The sequence below is a fragment of the Lactuca virosa genome, chromosome 5, assembly GCF_052849685.1.
Source record: "Lactuca virosa cultivar CGN04683 chromosome 5, Lactuca_virosa_CGN04683_v6, whole genome shotgun sequence".
Classification (NCBI taxonomy): Eukaryota; Viridiplantae; Streptophyta; class Magnoliopsida; order Asterales; family Asteraceae; genus Lactuca; species Lactuca virosa.
Window position 1 is genome coordinate 306725496 of NC_136430.1, and position 20393 is coordinate 306745888.

A 20393-nucleotide genomic window follows, 5' to 3' on the forward strand; every position below is an offset into this window, starting at 1 on the left:
TACCGCCTCACCTAACCGCTCGTCCCAAGCCTCCGTGCCTACGGCTTACAGCCAGCCCGTACCGGGTATCTTGGCCTACAACACACATCATGACCGCCTCAACCCACTACCACCATATGTCGACATATAAACAAACAAGGATCAAGTAGGCACATAATATATACAAACAAAAATCATAGAACTCACTACCACCTACTAGTCCTCACACCGCACACTGCCCCGCTACCAGCTAACCTCCATGAAGTGCGTAACCATAAGTAACCAGAGGTGAGATAGCCACCCGAACAGATGATCCTACTCCAGAGCCACAACCAAACAACGAACATGCAAGAAAGTTTAGATCAAGAGTTCTTAGGCTATCCTACATGACCACTTACAATACCTAGGGCACTCCACTAGAGGATAACCAACAAGTACAGGTAAACATACAGATCTACAGATCACTACCGCATAGCGACATCCTATATACCAGGATACAGATCTAACAGATCACTACAACATAGAAACATCCTATATACCAGGATACCGATCTAACAGATCACTACATCATAGAAACATCCTATATACCAGGATATATATCTAACACATCCATATATCATAACAACATACTAAATACCAACAATCCAAGGAATACATAACAATATATATACTCAGAGGTGAGATATACACCCGGACAGATGATCCTACTCTAGAGCCACAACCAAACAAGGAACAGATAAGAAAGCCTAGATCAAGAGTCCTCAGTCTATCCTACATGACTATATATAGTCCCTATGACATCCCTCTACTAAAGATAACCAAAACTAGTGAGCCGACATTGGTGTCTTCGACCCACGGGTACAATGAGGCAAAACTCACCTGAATCGAAGAACTCTGAAACATTGGGATACGATCCCTTTTCAGCACTGCTTGCTCCCACGAATCCACTAACACCATAACCAGATAGAATCTCAATCAATAGCCTAAAACCCTCAAGTTTGACCTAAAGTAAAACTTGGTCCAAAATTCAACGATCAACGGTCCACGAAAGTCAACAATCAACAGACCCTCATGACGTGACCACCTATGGCTCACGTCGTGAGCCACATTACGACAAAATAATCGGTACTTATAATCCTCATGACGTGACAAGCATATCCTCACGTCGTGAGATCAGTTTGAATGCTATTTTGATCCAAAAACTTCTTAATCTATTAAGCCACTAACCCATCTTTTCCAGGAGGCTTCCTAACACTCCTAGGATCATAAAAATCGATGCTTTAAGGTATTGTATGCCCAATACAAGACTTGAGCTCAAGCTAGGTTATTCATGAAGAAAAAGGAGATAAAACTCATGTATGAACTCAAACATTCTCCAAAACTTAGATCCATAACATACAAGCACCAAGGGACCCTAAGGACCCATAAAGTTGCCAACTTTATGGAGTCCCAACACTCCAACTCTTAATGTCATGGATAGATATGCATAAAATCTTAGATCTAGAAACAAGGGAACATAAAGCTTGGATCTTGGTTACTCACAATGGTCCAAATGTGTAGCTAGAGGTTACAAATTGAACTTCCAAGCTGAAACTGTGCTTCAATGGTGGTCTTTTCTTCTTCAAACCACCAAAACTCCACCAAAAGCTTAAGAATCACAATGAGAGGCTAGGGTTAGAGTTTTATTGAGATTAGGGATGAAGGATACTGTTTTGGAACCCTAAAATGAAGTTTATGGGGTTTAAATATGTAACATCCCAAAAATTTCATATAAAAATTTCATTTTAAATTCATTTCAAAACATCCAATAATCACGTCAAAACAACCGAAAGTGTATCATATTGAAATAACATCATAGTACAAAAATCCCAAAATCACATAATGCGGAAAACATGGGCTGATGCGGTATGATGAAGCTGGGCCCTTCCCTTTCTAGTTGGAAGTACCTGAAACATAAACTTAAAACCGTAAGCACAAAGCTTAGTGAGCTCCCCCAAAATACCCCATACCATACATACATAACAGTCAAAACATAACTGGGTCTATTTCACCCCCTTCTGTCTCTTTCAACCGGTATTGGGTATATTTCAACCCCTTCGGTCTTTTTCAACCGATACTGGGTCTATTTCACCCCCTTCGGTCTCTTTCAACCGATATTGGGTGTTTTTCAACCCCTTCGGTCTCTTTCAACCCCTTCGGTCTGTTTCAACCGGTACTGGGTCTATTTCACCTCCTTCGGTATCTTTCAACCGGTATTGGGTGTATTTCAACCCCTTCGGTCTCTTTCAACCGATACTAGGTGTATTTAAACCCCTTCGGTCTTTTTCAACCGGTATCAGGTCTATTTCACCCCCTACAACTAGCATATAACCATAATAGTAAGAGTCACAGAGACAACAAGTGTATACAGGCAATATAGGAAATTGTCACGAAGACAGTTATCATCCTACTAACATAATCTAATGGGCCGAAATTGGTGCCTTCGACCCACGAGTACATTGGAGGAAACTCACCTAAACTAATCAATAGAAGGTCACGGATACCCCAACAATAGATCATACAACCTAAGCTTCCAAAAGCTAAACTAATACAAGAATTAGTCAAATACTCCATTCTACCCAAGGTTGGCCAAAAATCAACTGGTCAAAAAGTCAACAGTCAAAGTCAATCCAGTTGTGACCCACGTCGTAGCCAACCCATTGCTACTCAATCCAGTCCCGATCCAAATTTGCTACCACGTCGTGGAAATCATGCCACCACGCCGATGGTACGTCCAGACAAAACAAATGCGATGAGCCCCGCCACCAAGCCGTGGCCTTCCTTGGCCACGCCTTGGTCCTTAGTCTGAAAGGATTTTCTTCAAAAAGATCTTAATTCATAAGGAACAAAGTTAAAACATCAGATATGATTCCTAATGGCTTCACAATGGATAACGTTTCCAACTTTATCCATTAAGATGGTCCAAACCACCAAGATCTAGACTATAATCCTTCAAGATCTAAACTTTATTGCATCAAAATGACCTAAAGGACCAAAATAACTTGCATGGCTAAAAGGGAAGGAAAAAGATCATAACTTTCTTAGACCATGAGGTCCAAGAAACACTCCAAACTGATCAAAAGGTGTTGGAGTCCACTCAACTCCAAGATCACTCATAAAATGGATTAAAAGTGCCAAAAACCACATATGAAGAGATCTAAAGAACTAAAGAGCAAGATTGGAACTTTATACTTACAATAGTCCAAAAATGTGGTGTCTTTGATGGATCCAAACTTGAAGTGTAATTCCTTGCAACCAAATAACCCTTGTTGATATTTAAACTTCATCAAAATAGCATCCAAAAGAAGGGAGACGAGAGAGGAGGGGCTCAAATCTTGAAGGTGTAGGCTAGGGTTTCTCCCAAGGGGTCTTAGAGGTGGTGAAGGTTGATAAAATGCCCCAAATGAGGAACATTAAACTTAAATACCTTGAAAAACCTAAAATCATGAGCTTGGGCCTGACAGATCACCACTCAGTGGTCCCGACTCACCACTCCGTGGTGACAGTTTTCGCCCAAATCCTTTCCAGCTTCAAACAATCATAACTTCTTCGTTTCAACTCCGTTTTTGGCGATCCTTCTATCCACGGAAAGGTATTAATGAGCCCCAAACTTCTATCTAGTCAATTTTGGCTTAAAACATGCTGATATAAAAACCATAATCCATAAAGGAAGCCATGAACATCACTTTTCCCAGTTTCCCTTTTGACTCCAAAACACAAAACCAAGGCTTACATCACATAACCAATATTATCAACATCCAATAGGTTATAAACCCTATTACCTTGAATCCCAATGCCTTTACTTGATCTATTTATTATCCACAATCCTGAAATAAGGAACTTCTTGAAACCAGATGTTACAAAATACAAAGGAAATCCTAAAAGATCATGGGCTTGGGCTGCAACACATCTCACGTCGTGAGCTCAACATAATTCAACATCTTCTTTTAATCACTCCTCACATCGTAACCCTTATATGGTCACGTTGTGAGCCTTGGTTTTACCCAAAAACCATGCCTTTGACTTCTTGAAACCCTAAATCGAACCGATCTGGAAACAGGTGTTGCACCATCAATGCTAAAACAACCTTCAGTTTCACTAAATCCAAAAATTAATGTTAAAACTCTTAGGGGCTGTTTGTTTTTTATCTGCAGATCTGCGTGATCACTTCTGTCTGCGCCTCACAGAGCACGCACGGCGCAGACCTATGCCCTTGCAGACTGTTTGTTTTTTGGAAGTGCACAGACCTAAAAACGTCTGCACGAGTTCTTCTTGGCACAGACATGGACCAATGTCTTTTAACATCTTCACAACTCATTTAACCCTAACAAAAAAAACACTGAACACACTCTTTTCTCTCAACGCATCCATATCTCTCCTCACCATCCATCATTCCTCCACTGGTCGTTCTCCCCCTTCCGGACGACCACCATAATCACTGTCCACCATACGCACCAGAATATCGACGATGCTTGCCTCCTCCTCCGTCCACTGTTGGCTTCATCCACAGGTACGAGGAATCTGTTCTTCCCTGAAATCAGATGCTGGTTTCTTTCAACATCTAATCTGATTGAATAATAATCACGTGAGTTTGGGCATGTGAAATCCTTTTAATTTTGTTTTTTGCTCATTTGAATTGCTTGGTTTGGATATGTGAAATCCTTCTAATAATCAGGTTCATATAGAGGTGGTGATTTCATATTGCACACCAAGTGTTTGATAAAAGTCTTCAAAGAACGCAAAAGTTTTATTGGATCAAGAATAGGGGTTGATGAGCATCTTTAACACATCCACGTGTTTGGAAAACCCCAAGTAGTGTATACAAAGATGTATAAAGAACGGAATACCACTTTTGAAAATTATGAGTAGATTATCTATTTCAGCTCAAGTTCTTTGTGAAAACAAGATAAGAGCCTCCTTTTGAATCAAGTTGTGGTGTTGGTGTTATGTTACGTGTCAATGGCAATGATAACAAATGAGTTCAAAACACATAGATTGATTATCAAGATTGCTCAATGCTCAAACAAGAAACTAGACTTTGTTAATGACAATCAAATGACCATATTGTGCTAGATGTTGTAGTTGCATCTCAGATAAGAAATAAGATCAAGAGGATGGATTTTTAAAGTTCTGTCATTCTAAAAATATTGATAGTATATGTTTTTGTTTGTTGTAGTTATTTTTATATTATCTATTACAAATATTGAATATATATGATTTGCTTATTGTAGCATTAATTATCTATTATGATGAAAAATATAATTATTAGATGTTATAAAACTCAAATAAAATGTTGTAAAATTGCTTTATTTAAAATTCAGTTTATTTCAGCAGTCTGCAGACGTTAAAAAACAAACAGACTTCTTATTACAAACTACAGACATTTGGTTCACCTCTTTTGTTGCAGAGACTTGCAGATGTGGTCCGCAGACTACATACATTTTGGCTTCGGAAAAACAAACATCACCTTAGCTTCAGTGAGTTTAATATTGACTTTCATTGTTTAAATACTAATTTATTGTTATGATTTCATCTCTATGGCTAAATTTATGCTTATAAAGCTTTGATAGGTGTTCAGATTGCTGGACCCAACAAATAAAAGGGGTGTATATATATATCACTGTTTGTTGCATAAAAAGAGTAGTACAAAGTAAGCAATGTCGATCCTTAGTGACACAAACTAATATTCTGTCACACCCCAAAACCAGAACGACGGAAACGTTCGGGGGCGGATGACGTCATGTACAATATCATAACAATTGTATAATAGTAATCAAAGCACAACAACCATCATATTGATAATGTATAGTTTTTACATTTGTGTTCAAATCATTGTATACTTGACACCAAAAGTATATAGCAAAAACTAAAAGACGTGACTCTATGATGCCCCGTCTTCTCAAAACCTGTGTGGATACCTGTCTACTGATTCCCTGAGAAATACAAGTGATTTTGAAAAGAGTGTCAACAATTAAGTTGGTGAGTTCATAAGCATTTTTGTATTAGAAGTCTATCATTTTTTCCTTGAAAATGTTAGTGTGTTCTTCCAGAAAATCCAATATTTTCTGTTGTAAATGAATTGTTGTCTTAATACCTTAAGACCAAAATGTGTAAGTGTTGTTGTACTCTGAAATAGTATAATGTAGTTTTAATTCAAATAAAACCATAAAATGAATGATTCCCGAAATGTAAGTTTCTTTGTACTAGAAAATAGTATACTGTAATTGTACTTGTATGAAACTCTGTGAATGTGTGTGCCTAGATCCACCAGCTGTACTGTAAAATATCGTATTGTAGTTTTATTATTAAATAAAACTATTTGAAGTTATTTATGTATTCGTACACTAATCGTATTGTTAATACCAAATTGTGAGTTATTATAACTATGCTTGATGACCTAAGATGGCCTGATACGACGTTCTTCAGGCGTCCGAAAATGGTACGATATTTGTCACCCCAGACCTGCGGGTCTAACTGTAGCTAACATTTTAGTTGCGGGATTGTCAGTTTCGTATAGATCTATACACAAGTGTCACGCTCTCCCTCCAGGAGACTCTGGTTATAATTCAGGACTTTAGTTGGCACTCAGATGAGTACTTGAAGTGTATCTCACAAAGCTATACTGACGGTTACGTGTAGAATAATGAAAAACCATTTTGTAATGAATAAACTATATGTATGTCTCCTTTCTTAGTGTAATCGTAGTGTAAATAATTATACTTTTATATAATTATTTTTGTATTGTATCCCTGACTAGTAAAATGATATGTATGTTCCATAAACTATACCTATTATAGTTTAAAGTGTATGTTCTATTGAAATGAAAACCTTTGTATTTTTATCAACTTTCTATGTTTATATTCGTAAATCTGAGATAAAGTTATTTCGTGATATTTAACATTTTGTACTAACGGTAATAAAATAAGTTGTGAAAATATTCTTTTTGCTCAACGTGTTACAAAAGGGTTAAAGTTTTAATGTAATAAATTTTATACTTATATATATATATATATATATATATATATATATATATATATATATATATATATATATATATATAGATGAGTAGGATCAAATGAGAACACCTAAAAGGTTGAGAACGCGAGAACAAATCTCATCCATTTATTATCTTAGATCTAAGGGTATAATTAATTAGAAAATTTGTTATTATTAAAATGTTTAAATTCAATTAAATTGAATTAAAAATAAGAAAAGGGTATCATGGTAATTAATCATTCCCCTATTTTAAACAACTCCTAAAATCTCTCAATCTCTCTCTGTATAAACCTACGACTTCATCATTCACTCCACCATTTTCGACTTCATCTTTCTCTCTATACCTAGGGCACGCCTCCCTCATCTGTACATCAGTCTCAACCGCTCCGTCTAAATCAGACCCTCCTGGTGGTTATTCTTGGTAGCGAATGAAGAAGAACAAAAGGGAAAGAAGGAGGGCTCGGTGGTGGCAGATTGATCGGAAAGAGGAGGGGGGAAAAAGACCACCGGTTCTCGGTTTGATTAAAGAAAGGAGAAAGATGGAAGCAACAAAGCTATTGTCGATCTTAGAGGGGGTAGCGAGGGGATCATCAAGCAGCTTCCCAACTGCTTCACTTCTGCTTTGGGAATTCAATACGAAGGGAAAGGAGGAGGTTAGTCTGAGGTGAGGGGAAAAGCCAAGAGGCTGCTGCCTCTTTTGATTTCGCCGGAAACACAACCCCATCCTCGTGGTTATTCTTGGCATGGAACGAAGAAGAAGAATGGGAAAGAAGGAGCAGAAATCAGTTCATCAATTTCAGCAGCAAAAAGCGGGTTCAATGGAGGTTTCTTGGGTCTTGATTTACTCGAAATTCAACAACTAACAATGATAAGAAAGGTAATGTTTTTGTAGTTGTTTTTGGTCTTTGATTTCATCAGCAAATTAAGCATTAAAAGGGTACTTTTGGTGTGGTAATACTTGACAAAAAGGAATGAAAAAAGAGATGAATTGAGGGCTGAAACCGAGAGGGCAACAACTCTTTTCTTATATTCATGTGTGATCTTTTTTTTTTTTACTTCAGGTTTAAATTTGCCTTGAGGCTTTTTTTTGCTGACTGGTTGATTTATTCTTCTGATTCCTTTGATCTCATTTGTGACACTCTCAAAGTCAAGAATGGGTTTTGTCATGTGCCTCATGGGATTGATAGCTATGGTATTTATTTATGATTAGAGTGGTATTCATTATGATTATAAGTGTATTCATTTGTGATTAATGATATATATTCATTTATGAATATAATTACAATTATAGGATTTCATATATATTTTATATTTTGTTCATGTCTCTTCATATATAATTTGACATATGTGTTTTTCTAAATCTTTTTCATTTAGTTGATTGTTAATTGTATTTATTTCTTTATTTGACAGTGTGTAGAGGAAATCGAGATGTTTCTACAAATAATGTTGGAGCGCTAATTTACAACCAAAAAATAAAAAGTAGAAAAGATCTCGCCTTATTCATTTATGATTATATAATAATAATAATTAATTATTTTTATTATAATTTTTGTTTATGTTGTATTCAAATGTGATTATAGAAAAATAGATATGTATTACACTGTAACTTTTTGTGTTATTATTTATGAATAGATGTGTAATCTAGTTATAAGTATCCAATATGTTTTATTTTATTTATGATTATAGTTGTATTGTATTTTTTCTCTATAAATTGTGTTATATTCGTTTATTATTATAACTTAATACATCTATTCATTCACGATTACAACAGATTCATATATGACTACAAATATGCTTTTATTTTTGTATGATTACACATATTCGGTTGAAATGATTAATTCATCAAACTTTTTGAAATACTCGTAAAAAAATAAAAAATAAAAAACATTTTTTAATCATAGTAAAAACTTTTTTTTTAATATTCTGATTGATTAAAAATAGATTAAATTTATTTCTAGTATTTAGGTAAAAAAAATCAATTAATTAGATAACATCCCATGATTGTAGGAATTAATTAATTATCCATATTTAATTACATTGTAAAATTCCTTTTACGCCCTTATGAAATGATTGGTCTACAACTGTTTTCGCGTTCTCAACCTTTTAGGTGTTCTCATTTGATCATCTCCGTATATATATATATATATATATATATATATATATATATATATATATATATATATATATATATATATATATATATATATATATATATATATAAGATTGAAAAGACAGTCGAATAATGATTCTACCCTAAGCCCACAACCAAACAAGGAACATGAGTTAAGGCGAAATCACCAATTCTAAGCCTGTAGAATCTTAATTTATATATATATATATATATATATATATATATATATATATATATATATATATATATATATATATATATATATTGGTAAAACAACAGTTGAAATAATTTGAAATAATTTGAATATTAACACAAGATTCTTTGTGTTTTACTTGTATTCCCCCCCCCCCTAAAATATGGAAAAAAATCGTGAAAACGTAAGGGTATGAACTCACCTCGGGTGTGTGTTCTTGGTTTGATACGATGTGGTAGTGACGTTCTTCGTGTTAGAACACGCGAAAAATCCGAAATCCTAATAGTATTTATACACGATATTGTATTTAAATTAGTGAAATAATCAATTTAAGTGTTAGACAACACTAGATTATGTAAGAAATACTTACAATAATCCTTAAGAATGTGTGAAGGTGTTCTTGGGTATCCTTGAAGATATTAAGGTAATATGAATGTTCTTGGGGATTTTGGTGATGTTCTTGAGAGAAACTATGAAGATTTGAAGGTTACTGGGCAAATATATGAAGACTTGAAGACGTGAGCATGGGTTTTGAGAGAAAATGTGGGATGTTTTTGAAGTGAAAATGAGAGTTATGGACATTGATTTCGGTTGAGGCATAATGGGATGTTTACGTTGGGATGTGTATTTTATCCCTTTGGAATGTGTGTCACCTCCTAAATTAGAGATTTCGGCTTATCTCTTCAACCGAAATCCTTGATTTCGGTCTAAGATACCACCGAAAACTAGAGTTTTCGGTCCAAGTGGTTTGCGGTCTATGTGGTTTTCGGTCTAACCCCCACCAAAATCCCTTGATTTTGGTCCTAAAGACCAACCGAGAACTAGTTTTCGGTCCGAAGGTGGGTTCCTCGCACGTTTTCGGTGGAGGTCGATTTCGGTGGTAAAGGGATTTCGGTCTAATGTGTTTTCGGTTAGCTTTTTTGCATTTGATTCCTAAAACCGAAATCTCCATTATAAAATGAATTTTTCATAATTTAATTTAAATTATTAGACTTTTGTTTGCAACATTGACTTTTGGTTTGACATTGTTTGACTTTTATTGACTGAAATAATCCGGTTGTTACATATTCTATGCCTCTTTGTGCAAGACACAATTATGAAAAATAATAATCATATGAAATTTTTTGGGGGTAATGGTTCATAAACTAAAATGTTAGAAACGTTTTGAAGCTGCATAAAAAATGATTTAGTTTAAGAAGAAATTCAGAAGTAAAACGATCTAATTTTGCCTTGGCTCTCCTAGTTATGCAATGTAATATTAAAATTATGTCAAATAATATTCTATCTAAGTTGGTACTAAAAGATACTAACAAGCTCTAATATATTTTCTTTTACTGAATTGTCTAATCAAAACATGCTTTTTGAATTAAACCTAACATTTCTAACCTAATCTAAACAAGCTCTTAGATTTAAGTTGAAAGATTGCATTAAGTTTTATGTAAATGTTTCCAAACAATGTTCATTCCTCCTCATAAGCTTGGGAGTGTGAAAACATGCGAGTCTTAGTTCACATCGACATTAAATTCTATCACAGAAATAATTCGATATTTGTTACTTGAAATCAACTTACACAACGATAAACATTTCATAAGTTTGAATAACTAGATTGACTTATCCCTAATTCAAGTGGCCCACATGAACCAAATTAAAATTAAACATTTGGTTGAATCTAAACTAAGATTTTTGGATAGAAACACAATAATAACACCAAATTAAATGACTAACTGCATAAAAAAGTCGAAGTTTTTGCAGAATCAAAGTATAGAGTTTTTAGTCGGACATGAATAAAAACAAATCACAAAAAAAAACACTGAATCTAAGTAAGAATTTGACTTACTAAACAGAAATAGAATGTTTCTTGTGGTTCCTCATGCTTGGAAATCACCTTTAGGTCTTCTCATAGTCTCTAGAATCGAAAGTTTTCAATAATAAACTGGTCTAATTTATAGGAACATGACAAATAAAAGATATGCTCTCGGGTAAGTTACACGGTCTATGATTTTCAAGGCAATAAAACATAGTCTGTGTTTTCTCAAAATGCGTTTTCGAGCCTTCGCTAAAGTATGATGCCAATATGTAGATTTTCCCAACAAACACGGTCTGTGTGTAATTATAGAAACAAAAAGAAAATGAACTATGCTTTTGAGTCGTGACCAACTTCCAAAGTACAATGCTCAAAGTATATGCTCTCTTTATTACATGGTCCATGTTTTGTATGTGTGAAACAACATGTTTATGTTTCTTAAATTTTCATTGTTCCAACTTCTGATCTCTTGTCCAACAGTTCCATGCCAATCTAATGCTCTCCATCAACCAAGTCCATTCCATTTTATGCTACAAGCCTTTCTCTCACCCTCGTTAACTTTCTATGCATCCAATCATCCCTACAAATTCAATTAAATAGTGAGTGATACGAGGCGTTCCACCCAAACTAAATGGTGTCCATTAATTAGTAAAAAAAGGTTTATAGTAAAATGATATGCAAAACTAGAAAATAAACAAGCAATAAGGATGCATGAAATACATATAACAATAGGTAAAATTTTAGAACCCTAGCTTGATGAATCGCCTGTTGATTAATAGGAATCCATTTTTGATCATGGATTAGGTATTATGAAATGAACTGAATGTAGATTTCAAGGTTCCATTTTTAAAACACAGAGTTTAGTCCATCATATGGGTCAAATGTAAGATTACAGTGCTCTAGTGAATAATTCAACCCTAATATAATTAGATCATCCAGTGATCTAACCAAATTCACATTTGAATTTAAATTTAATATAACTATTTGATCTCATATGTGATTCTAGTTGTCAAAACTCAATTCATTAAAGATATTTCCAACTAGTGGTCATTCTTGAGTTTTCAAGTTTGAATGGAAAAATTAAAGTGTTAATCACTTCAATCAATAAGTAAATGAGGTTTATAATGTTAAGATGAATGTTATTACATGTTTTATATAAGTTTTAGATCAAGTACAAACACCTTAAGTCATTAAAAATATGTTTGGAGGCATAGAATCAAGTTCAACAAAGTAGGTTGTCATAGACATTTCTACACATTTGTGTGTAGGTTTGTGCATTTACACAATCGTCTTAATACCAACATGGTCATTCAATTTACTGATGTGTTGTACATGCTTCACCACTTTTTCGGCTTTGATCCGTTTAACCATCGATTATGGGATATTTTTTTTTTACTAAAAATGACTTGGAATTTGTGTTTAAAACCATATCATGAATTGCATTTATCTGACATTATTTTGCCTGCTGAGTTTATTAATGCATATAAGAGTGTACTTTGTCCATTGAATGTTTGCTTACACCAAATACAATAAGAATGTTTCTTTAATACTTAAAGGGATAATGACTTAAAAGGGTAATATATTTTTCGATTTGTACACATTTGGTCACTGAGTTTTTTTTCGTCCACATTTACCCCTTCAACTTGTTAAACTGTATACATTCAGTCCTTATGACCGGCTACTCCAGGTTACCCGGTAAAAATGACTTAATAGGGTAATATATTTCTCACTTTGTACACATTTAGTCCTTAATATTTTTGTACACATTTAGTCTTTTTTTTTTTTTTTTTTGCAAAATAAGTAATTTTTTTGTACTCATTCAGTACTTATGAATGATTTTTTAGTTTTTTCTCACGAAATCTTACGTGGGACATTCATTAATGAGGTGTATGGGGCTTTTGATGCTTATATCCATAGCGATCTCGACTACTTGGTTGCTTAGGTCATGTGTTTTGAACGTCATAACTTCTTCATATGATCTCAGATTTTAACGATCTTTATATCCATGCGTTCGTATTTCAGTCTACTACAACTTTCATTTAGATTATTCCCATTAAAAAATAATGTATTTTTACTTACGATTTTTATATCCACACGCGGTGGCGGATTTAGTATGGTCCCGGTGTTGCACCGACAACACCTGTTTTTTCTATTCGCAGTGGAAAATTTTTCGCTTTTTTTTTTCGTTTATACCTATTTTCCATGTATCGGCAACACCTATTTCATCTCGGCAACACCTACTATGTATTACTGCGTCTTCCCCTATCCATACGTTTTTTATGAATGCATGTATGTATGTTTTTTTTATAAAATTGTTAGTAAAAATATATTACATTTTAACGGGAGTAATCTTAATGAAAGTTGTAGTAGACTCAAAAAATGAACACGTGGATAAAGATCCTTAAAATCTGATATCGTATGAAGAAGTTACGATGTTCAAAATACAATACCTAAGCCAAACCACAAGACTTACGCAACCAAGCAGTCGAGATCGCATTGGACATAAGCATCAACAACCCCAAACACCTCATCAATGATTGTCTCGCGTAAGATGTCGTGAAAAAACGTAAAGAAATCATTCATAAGTACTGAATGAGTACAAAAAAGGACTTATTTTGAAACAAAAAAAATATTAAGAACTAAATATGTACAAAAATATTAAGGACTAAATGTGTACAAAATGAAAAATATATTATCCTATCAAGTCATTTTTCCCGGAATGTGTACAGTTTAACAAATTTAAGGGGTAAATATGGACGAAAAAAAAATCAATGATCAAATGTGTACAAATCGAATAATATGTTATCCTTTTAAGTCATTATCCCATTCTTAAAATATAAATTTGTGAAATTTAAATACTTCCATTTACATCTTATAGTGACCAAAACATATCAATTGATGTTTTTGAATGAATTTAAAGAGGATGGGAGGAGGGCTGTCAACGACGATAACGCATGTGGAGGACGGAGGGGGCAACAGTGAAAGGGGGACGGCGGTGGTTGGGTAGTGCAGTAGGGCAATCGGCGGCGATGAAGTCGGTGTTCTAAAATACAAGTCTTGATTAAAGAATGTATGAAGGAGGGAAGAGGGATGTTTAGATTGTTAGGGTAAAAGCGTAATTTGGCGAAAAGACTGGCCTACGCCCTTGTAAAATTATAAACGGTTAGGAGCTTTCCTTCCATGGCGAGAGGCACGGAACGAGATTATTTCTCTCCATTTCTAACAACAACCCTTTCTTCCCTCCACAACAAAATTAATTTTAGAAAACTGAATTAAAGAATATGATCACAAAGAGGAGAGATAGAGCCAGAGAGAGTGAATAAAGAAATCACCAAATTCAATTTTCTTTTTCTGTTTTCATTACAGCCAGCTCTCCCTCCATGTTTGTAAAACTGTCTCTCTTCATCCATCAACATGCTGCATTCCCTTCCCCATAGATGATTGCATTCAAGAGGACCCAAAAAGTTGAGTGTTTGCCCTGTTAGCATTTCTCTGGGTGCCCTGTTTTTTTGTTTCCAAAATGGCGGAGACTGTAGCCACATTTACGTTTTCTGTCGGGTCAATGGTTGAAGAAGTTCTTCAGCAGCAAGGCCCCAAATTGGTCGAGGCCAATGTGCCATCCAAGCCTAATTCAAAAATCGGTACGTTTCTCCTTTCTTTGATCATCTATAATAATATTTACAATTATTTTGGTAGAACAGAATTCATGCATAGTAGGTGTTTGATCTATTGTCAGAGAGAGAAAGAATAGAATATCTACTTGGACTTTATACATTATGTTGGTGTGTTGTATGTATGTGGTTGATTGTGGCATTAAGATTATTGATAAAGAGAAATATTATGATTCTGAGGATGTTTCCAATTCTGATTTCTCAGCAACAAAAAGAAATGATGCAACAAGATGGCTAAGAAAGTATGTAGGTGTGGTGGCTGCAAAAGATTTGCCAGCCGAGCCTTCAGAAAATGCTTTTAGGATGGGGTTAAGAAGTGGAATTATTTTTTGCAAATTTATTAACAAGATTGAACCCGGTGCAATTTCTAAAGTAACCTTCTTTACCTACTACTAGTAATTAATAGATTTTCTTTTCTTATAAAAATTTTAAAAATGGAATGAAATCGTGTATGTTGGTTTCCCAGATCGTGGAAGCACCCTTTGATTCTGTTATTATACCAGATGGAGAACCTCTATCTACATCCCCATACTTTGAAAATATCACAAATTTTCTTTCAGCCATAGAAGAAAGGCAACTTCCATCTTTTGAAGCCTCAGATTTAGAACAGGTACAGGTTGTTTTTTTAAAAATTAAAATCAAAACTGCAAATCCTCCTTTATTAATTTTAATTATATTTTGATAGGGGGGAAGGTTATTAAGAGTCGTGAACTGTGTACTAGCCTTAAAAGCATATGGTGACTGGAAAAAGGCAGGTGCAAATGGGAAGTTTAGGTGGGGGTATCGGAAACCCTCTTCAGAAAGGAAAGAAATGGTTCATAAATCATTGGATATGGATAAATGTGATGATCTTTGGAAAGAAGAAGTTAAGGATAAGGTTAGTGTAGTGTAGTGTGGTTTACTTTTACTTTCTCTTCACAAATTATGCAAAAAGTGAAAGCCTCTGATAACTTGAGTGATTCTTGTTTATGCATGTAAGCCCCTTCAAGAACGTGTCCGTGATCTTCTTTCAAATCATACGCCACGAGATGTTCCTATAGTAAGTCAACCTTGGGAGATGATTTATTAAAACGTTCTTTTTACGTTTGAATTTTTTATATGTAATTGTTTCACAAATTCCCTTACTTCCTATAGGTTGTTGAGATTGTGCTAAGCAAACTCACAAAGGAGTTGGAACGTAAAGTGGAAACCCACAAAGAACAGGTAAGCAGCTGTGTATACCACTTGCACACATATTGAATATAATATATTATGTATCTTGTTTGTTATTTTAACAGATTGCTGCAAATCCTCCTAAAGAAACTGACCCAAATAAAGCTCTTCGTAGAGCTAAAACTAAAGATGCAAAGGTAAAGCTGATTTCTTCATAAATTTTAGCACTTGTATCACACTTTCTGACACAGTAAACCCTTTTGGTTAACATCATGTCAGTCCTTGGATAGAAGAAAGTCTAAAAAAGAAGAATTTATAAAGATGCTTAATAAGGAGAAGGATGAAAATGCTATTCCAGAGACCAGGAGAAAGGAAGAGAAGAAGGTATTGTCATTGTTCATGAATCATGACTTATTTCCAAATTTCTTTATAACTCACTCACTGATTCAAAAAAAACATTTGATTCCAGTCGTTTAGTTCTATAATAAATGAGATGAAAAAGAAAGCAACCGAAGATGCTGTGAAATCTCCTATGGAGATTGAAAGGAGAACACCCACATCCACATTTGCCAAAAAGTGGGGTGATGTAGCTAATGAGAAAGCAAACACGGATACCAAGAAGTGGGGTAGTGATATCAATAATGAGATGGATAAAAAATCAACCACAGATGTTGTGAAGAATGATCTGATGGAAAAGAAAGCAACCCCAGATGTCAAAAAGTCAACTGTTGATGTAAGTGTCAAGATGGAAGAGAAACCAACCACGATTGCAATTCCCAAAACAGATTCGGTTCCTTCCAAGAATATAATAAGTTATGAGTTGGAAGAGGAAGAGGAAGAGGAAAGTGAAGAGGAAGAGGAAAGTGAAGAAGAGGAAGATAGCCCAGAGTCAGGTAGTGAGAAAGGTGAGGAGGTGGAAGAGGAAGAAGAAGAGGAGAAGGAAGAGGTGGAGGAAGAGGAAGAGGCAGACGAAGAAGAAGAAGCCATGGAAGCGGAGCATGATGCAATGCAGAAGGAGATGGAATCAGAGCTTTTGGAAATGCAAAACACAGATACAAGTGACATGAGTGATGCGATGAAGAAAGAGATGGAACTTAAGATAATAGAAAAGAAGAAAGAGATGGAGAGAAAGGAGATGGAAATGAAGAAAGAGATGGAAAGACTGGAGATGGAGAAGAAGAAAGAGAGGGAAGCAAAGGAGCTACAGAAGAAGAAAGAGAAGGAAGAGAGAGAACTTCAGAAGAAGAGAGAGAGGGAGCAGCAGGAGTTGCAGAGGAAGAAAGAGAGAGAACAGAAGGAGTTGGAGAGGAAGAGAGAGAGGGAGCAGAAGGAAGCAGAGAGGTTGAAAGGGAAGGAACAGAAGGAGGAGGAAAAGAGGAAAGAGAGGGAACAGAGGGAGATGGAGAAGAAGAAAGAGATGGACAAAATGGAAACGGAGAAGAAGGCGAAAAAGGAAATGAAGGAGAATGAAAGGAAGAAAGAGATGGAAAGGAAGATGGAGATTGAAAAGAAGAAGGAAATGGAAAGGAAGAAAGAGATGGAAAGGAGAGCAATTGAAGATGCCAAGGATAAGAAATACTATGATTGGGTGAATTCTGAATGCAACAGGTTAAAAACCAGTTCTGAAAAGCAGCAAAAGCTGGTTGATTTCCAGAATAAAAAGCTACAAGTATATATATTATTTTTCTCCACCTTAATCATTATAAAGGTTTTATGAGCACAGATATGCCTAATAGAGATTTTGATATGATACAGGCATTGAAAAATCTGTTTGCTACTGCAAAAGCAGATTTGGAGACACTACGAACAAACTATCAAAAGGAGTTCAATACTTTAGGTACATACATACAGTTTTATTTTTATTTAAAAAAAAAAAAAAGGTTGGGTTTGAAAGGAATTAAAAAAAAATGTTGGTTGTGAGTTGTCAGGCAATCAGATGCGTAATCTGGCTCAAGCTGCATCAGGATACAAGAAAGTTGTAGAAGAAAACCGAAGGCTGTATAATGAAGTTCAAGATCTAAAAGGAAATATCAGGGTGTACTGTAGATCCAGACCCTCTGGGGGAAAAGCAGGCTGTGTTGATTGCATAGATGAGGGAACCATGGAGATTATCACAGGTGTTAAAAATGGGAAAGAAATCCGCAAACCATTCACTTTTAATAGAGTTTTTGGTCCAGGTGCAACTCAAGGTCTGACTATTCTCTCTCCTCCAAAATCATCTTCTATTTCTTTTTACATTTTCTCTTTATGTTTATGTTTTTACATTTTGATGTTGTTTGTAGCTTTGGTATACAAAGACACCCAACCGTTGATCCGTTCTGTTCTTGATGGATACAATGTTTGCATATTTGCATATGGGCAGACAGGATCTGGGAAAACTTGGACAATGGTAAGAAGTAAGAAATTCATTAAACTTTTTGCATTTTGATTTATGAGATTAATGTTTTATAATTAAAGTTAGTAAGGTGGTGTTTGCATTTGCAGACTGGACCTGATGTTTTTACAGAAGAGACAATGGGAGTAAACTACAGGGCACTAAATGATTTGTTTGGAATCCGAGAAGAAAGGAAGGGCATGATTTCCTACACAGTTTCTGTCCAGATGCTTGAAATTTATAACGAAATGATCAGAGATCTCCTGCTGACAGATGGAGTTAGCAAGAAATATCCTTTTCCCTATCATGGTTGTATAAAGTCATAATCATATATATAGAGATACTAAGTTTGTTGACTTAACCATTGAGCACATTAGATATTCGACTGGGTGCAGCGGATGGTATAAATGTACCAGATGCAAATCTTGTACCAGTTACAACAACAGAAGATGTTATCCGTTTAATGAATCTTGGCCATAATAATCGTGCTGTGGGGTCCACTCAAATGAACGCACGTAGTAGTCGTTCTCACAGGCAATATATATTATATATTATATATTATATATTATATATATATATATATATATATATATATATATATATATATATATATATATATAATATGAATATGAATATTGCAGTTGCCTTACGGTTCACGTTGCTGGAAAGGACCTGACGACGGGTACAACGGTGCGAGGTTGTATGCATCTGGTGGATCTTGCTGGAAGTGAAAGAGCGGATAAAACAGAGGCTACAGGTGATAGATTAAAGGAGGCAACTTTTATAAATAAATCACTTTCTGCTTTAGGAGATGTTATCGCCTCTCTTGCACAAAGAAGTGCTCATGTTCCTTATAGGAACAGTAAACTCACCCTCTTGCTTCAAGATGCTCTTGGTAGGTCCTCCTGTCCTCTCCTCTTTTGATTTTTTTTATTTTTTTTTATTTTTTTGTTTTACTAATCTTGATGACTTTGTTTTTATTTGCATGTGATGTTACTAGGAGGGCAAGCCAAGACACTTATGTTTATTCATGTAAGAGGTGATCCGGATACAGTTGGAGAAACAATCAGCACATTGAAATTTGCTGAAAGGGTGTCTAGTGTTGAACTTGGGGCTGCTAAATCCAACAAAGATATCATAGAACTCAAGGAGTTGAAAGAACATGTTGCTTTTCTTAAGTCACAATTGGAGAAGGCAGGAGGAGAGCTTCCAGATATGGAGGTAAATTTTTGTTATATGTATTATCTGAAAATTGATTTTTTATTTTTCAATTCATGGTGAATATTTGCAGTCTGGGGATGTGGGAGATGGTGATGGCCAAGATGCAAGCACTGAAGCCAAGAAAGCTGCTCCTGCAGCAGCAGCAGCAGCAAAAACCCCAAGGTATGAATATGATGACATCATCACTACTTTCTTCTTTTTACCAATATAGACAATATACTTTTTACTTTTTACCCAAATTATAATGATTTAAAATGAACAAGAGTATGCCTAACGAAAGCTTAATGGAAATTTGACCTTTTAGTTTTTGTAAAAGTATGTTATTACCCTTTTTCAATACAACTCACCAATAATATAAATACAGTGCCAAGGCAGCAGCAGCACCGGCGAAAAAAGCGGCTGCTAGTTCACCAGCTGCAAAGACTGCTGCAAAGCCGGCTCCTAAAAAGAAGTAAGTGTTGCTATTCTATTCTATGGTGGATCTATCAAGGAACAAATTTATTCCAATCCTTCTAAATGAGTGAGTGAAAGAATATGTATATAGTTATAGTTAGGTAAAAACAGAGGGAGGGATGGGGGTTCTTTTTGGAAAATATGGAAGTTGATTTTTGGGGGTGGTGTTCTTTAGTCTTTGTTGTTCATAAAGAAAATGGAAGAATATTTTATAGGTATACAGAGTTTGTTTCATTCTGTAATGTTGTGATATTGTAATTATTTTCATGTATAGAAACTAAACATTGATTATGTAAAAGATTGTATTTTTTTTTTCCATATGTAATGTGTTAGGACCTGACCTTAAGTAACAATTAACAAAAGCCTGTAACTTACCCAAA

General features: G+C 35.0%; 1 protein-coding gene across 1 annotated transcript; it reads left to right on the top strand.

Annotated features, from left to right (window-relative positions):
* Positions 1-14069: 14069 nt before the first annotated feature.
* LOC145115193 (kinesin-like protein KIN-14G) lies at positions 14070-20256 on the top strand. The gene is made up of 18 exons (XM_079051421.1): positions 14070-14783; positions 15019-15185; positions 15280-15423; positions 15499-15690; positions 15793-15852; positions 15948-16016; positions 16091-16162; positions 16245-16349; positions 16435-17634; positions 17721-17802; positions 17894-18154; positions 18248-18354; positions 18450-18628; positions 18712-18873; positions 18981-19234; positions 19340-19560; positions 19631-19722; positions 19925-20256. Exons 1-18 carry the CDS (start codon positions 14663-14665, stop codon positions 20013-20015), a joined length of 3579 nt encoding a protein of 1192 aa, XP_078907547.1. The 5' UTR covers positions 14070-14662; the 3' UTR covers positions 20016-20256.
* The last annotated feature ends 137 nt before the right edge of the window (positions 20257-20393 follow it).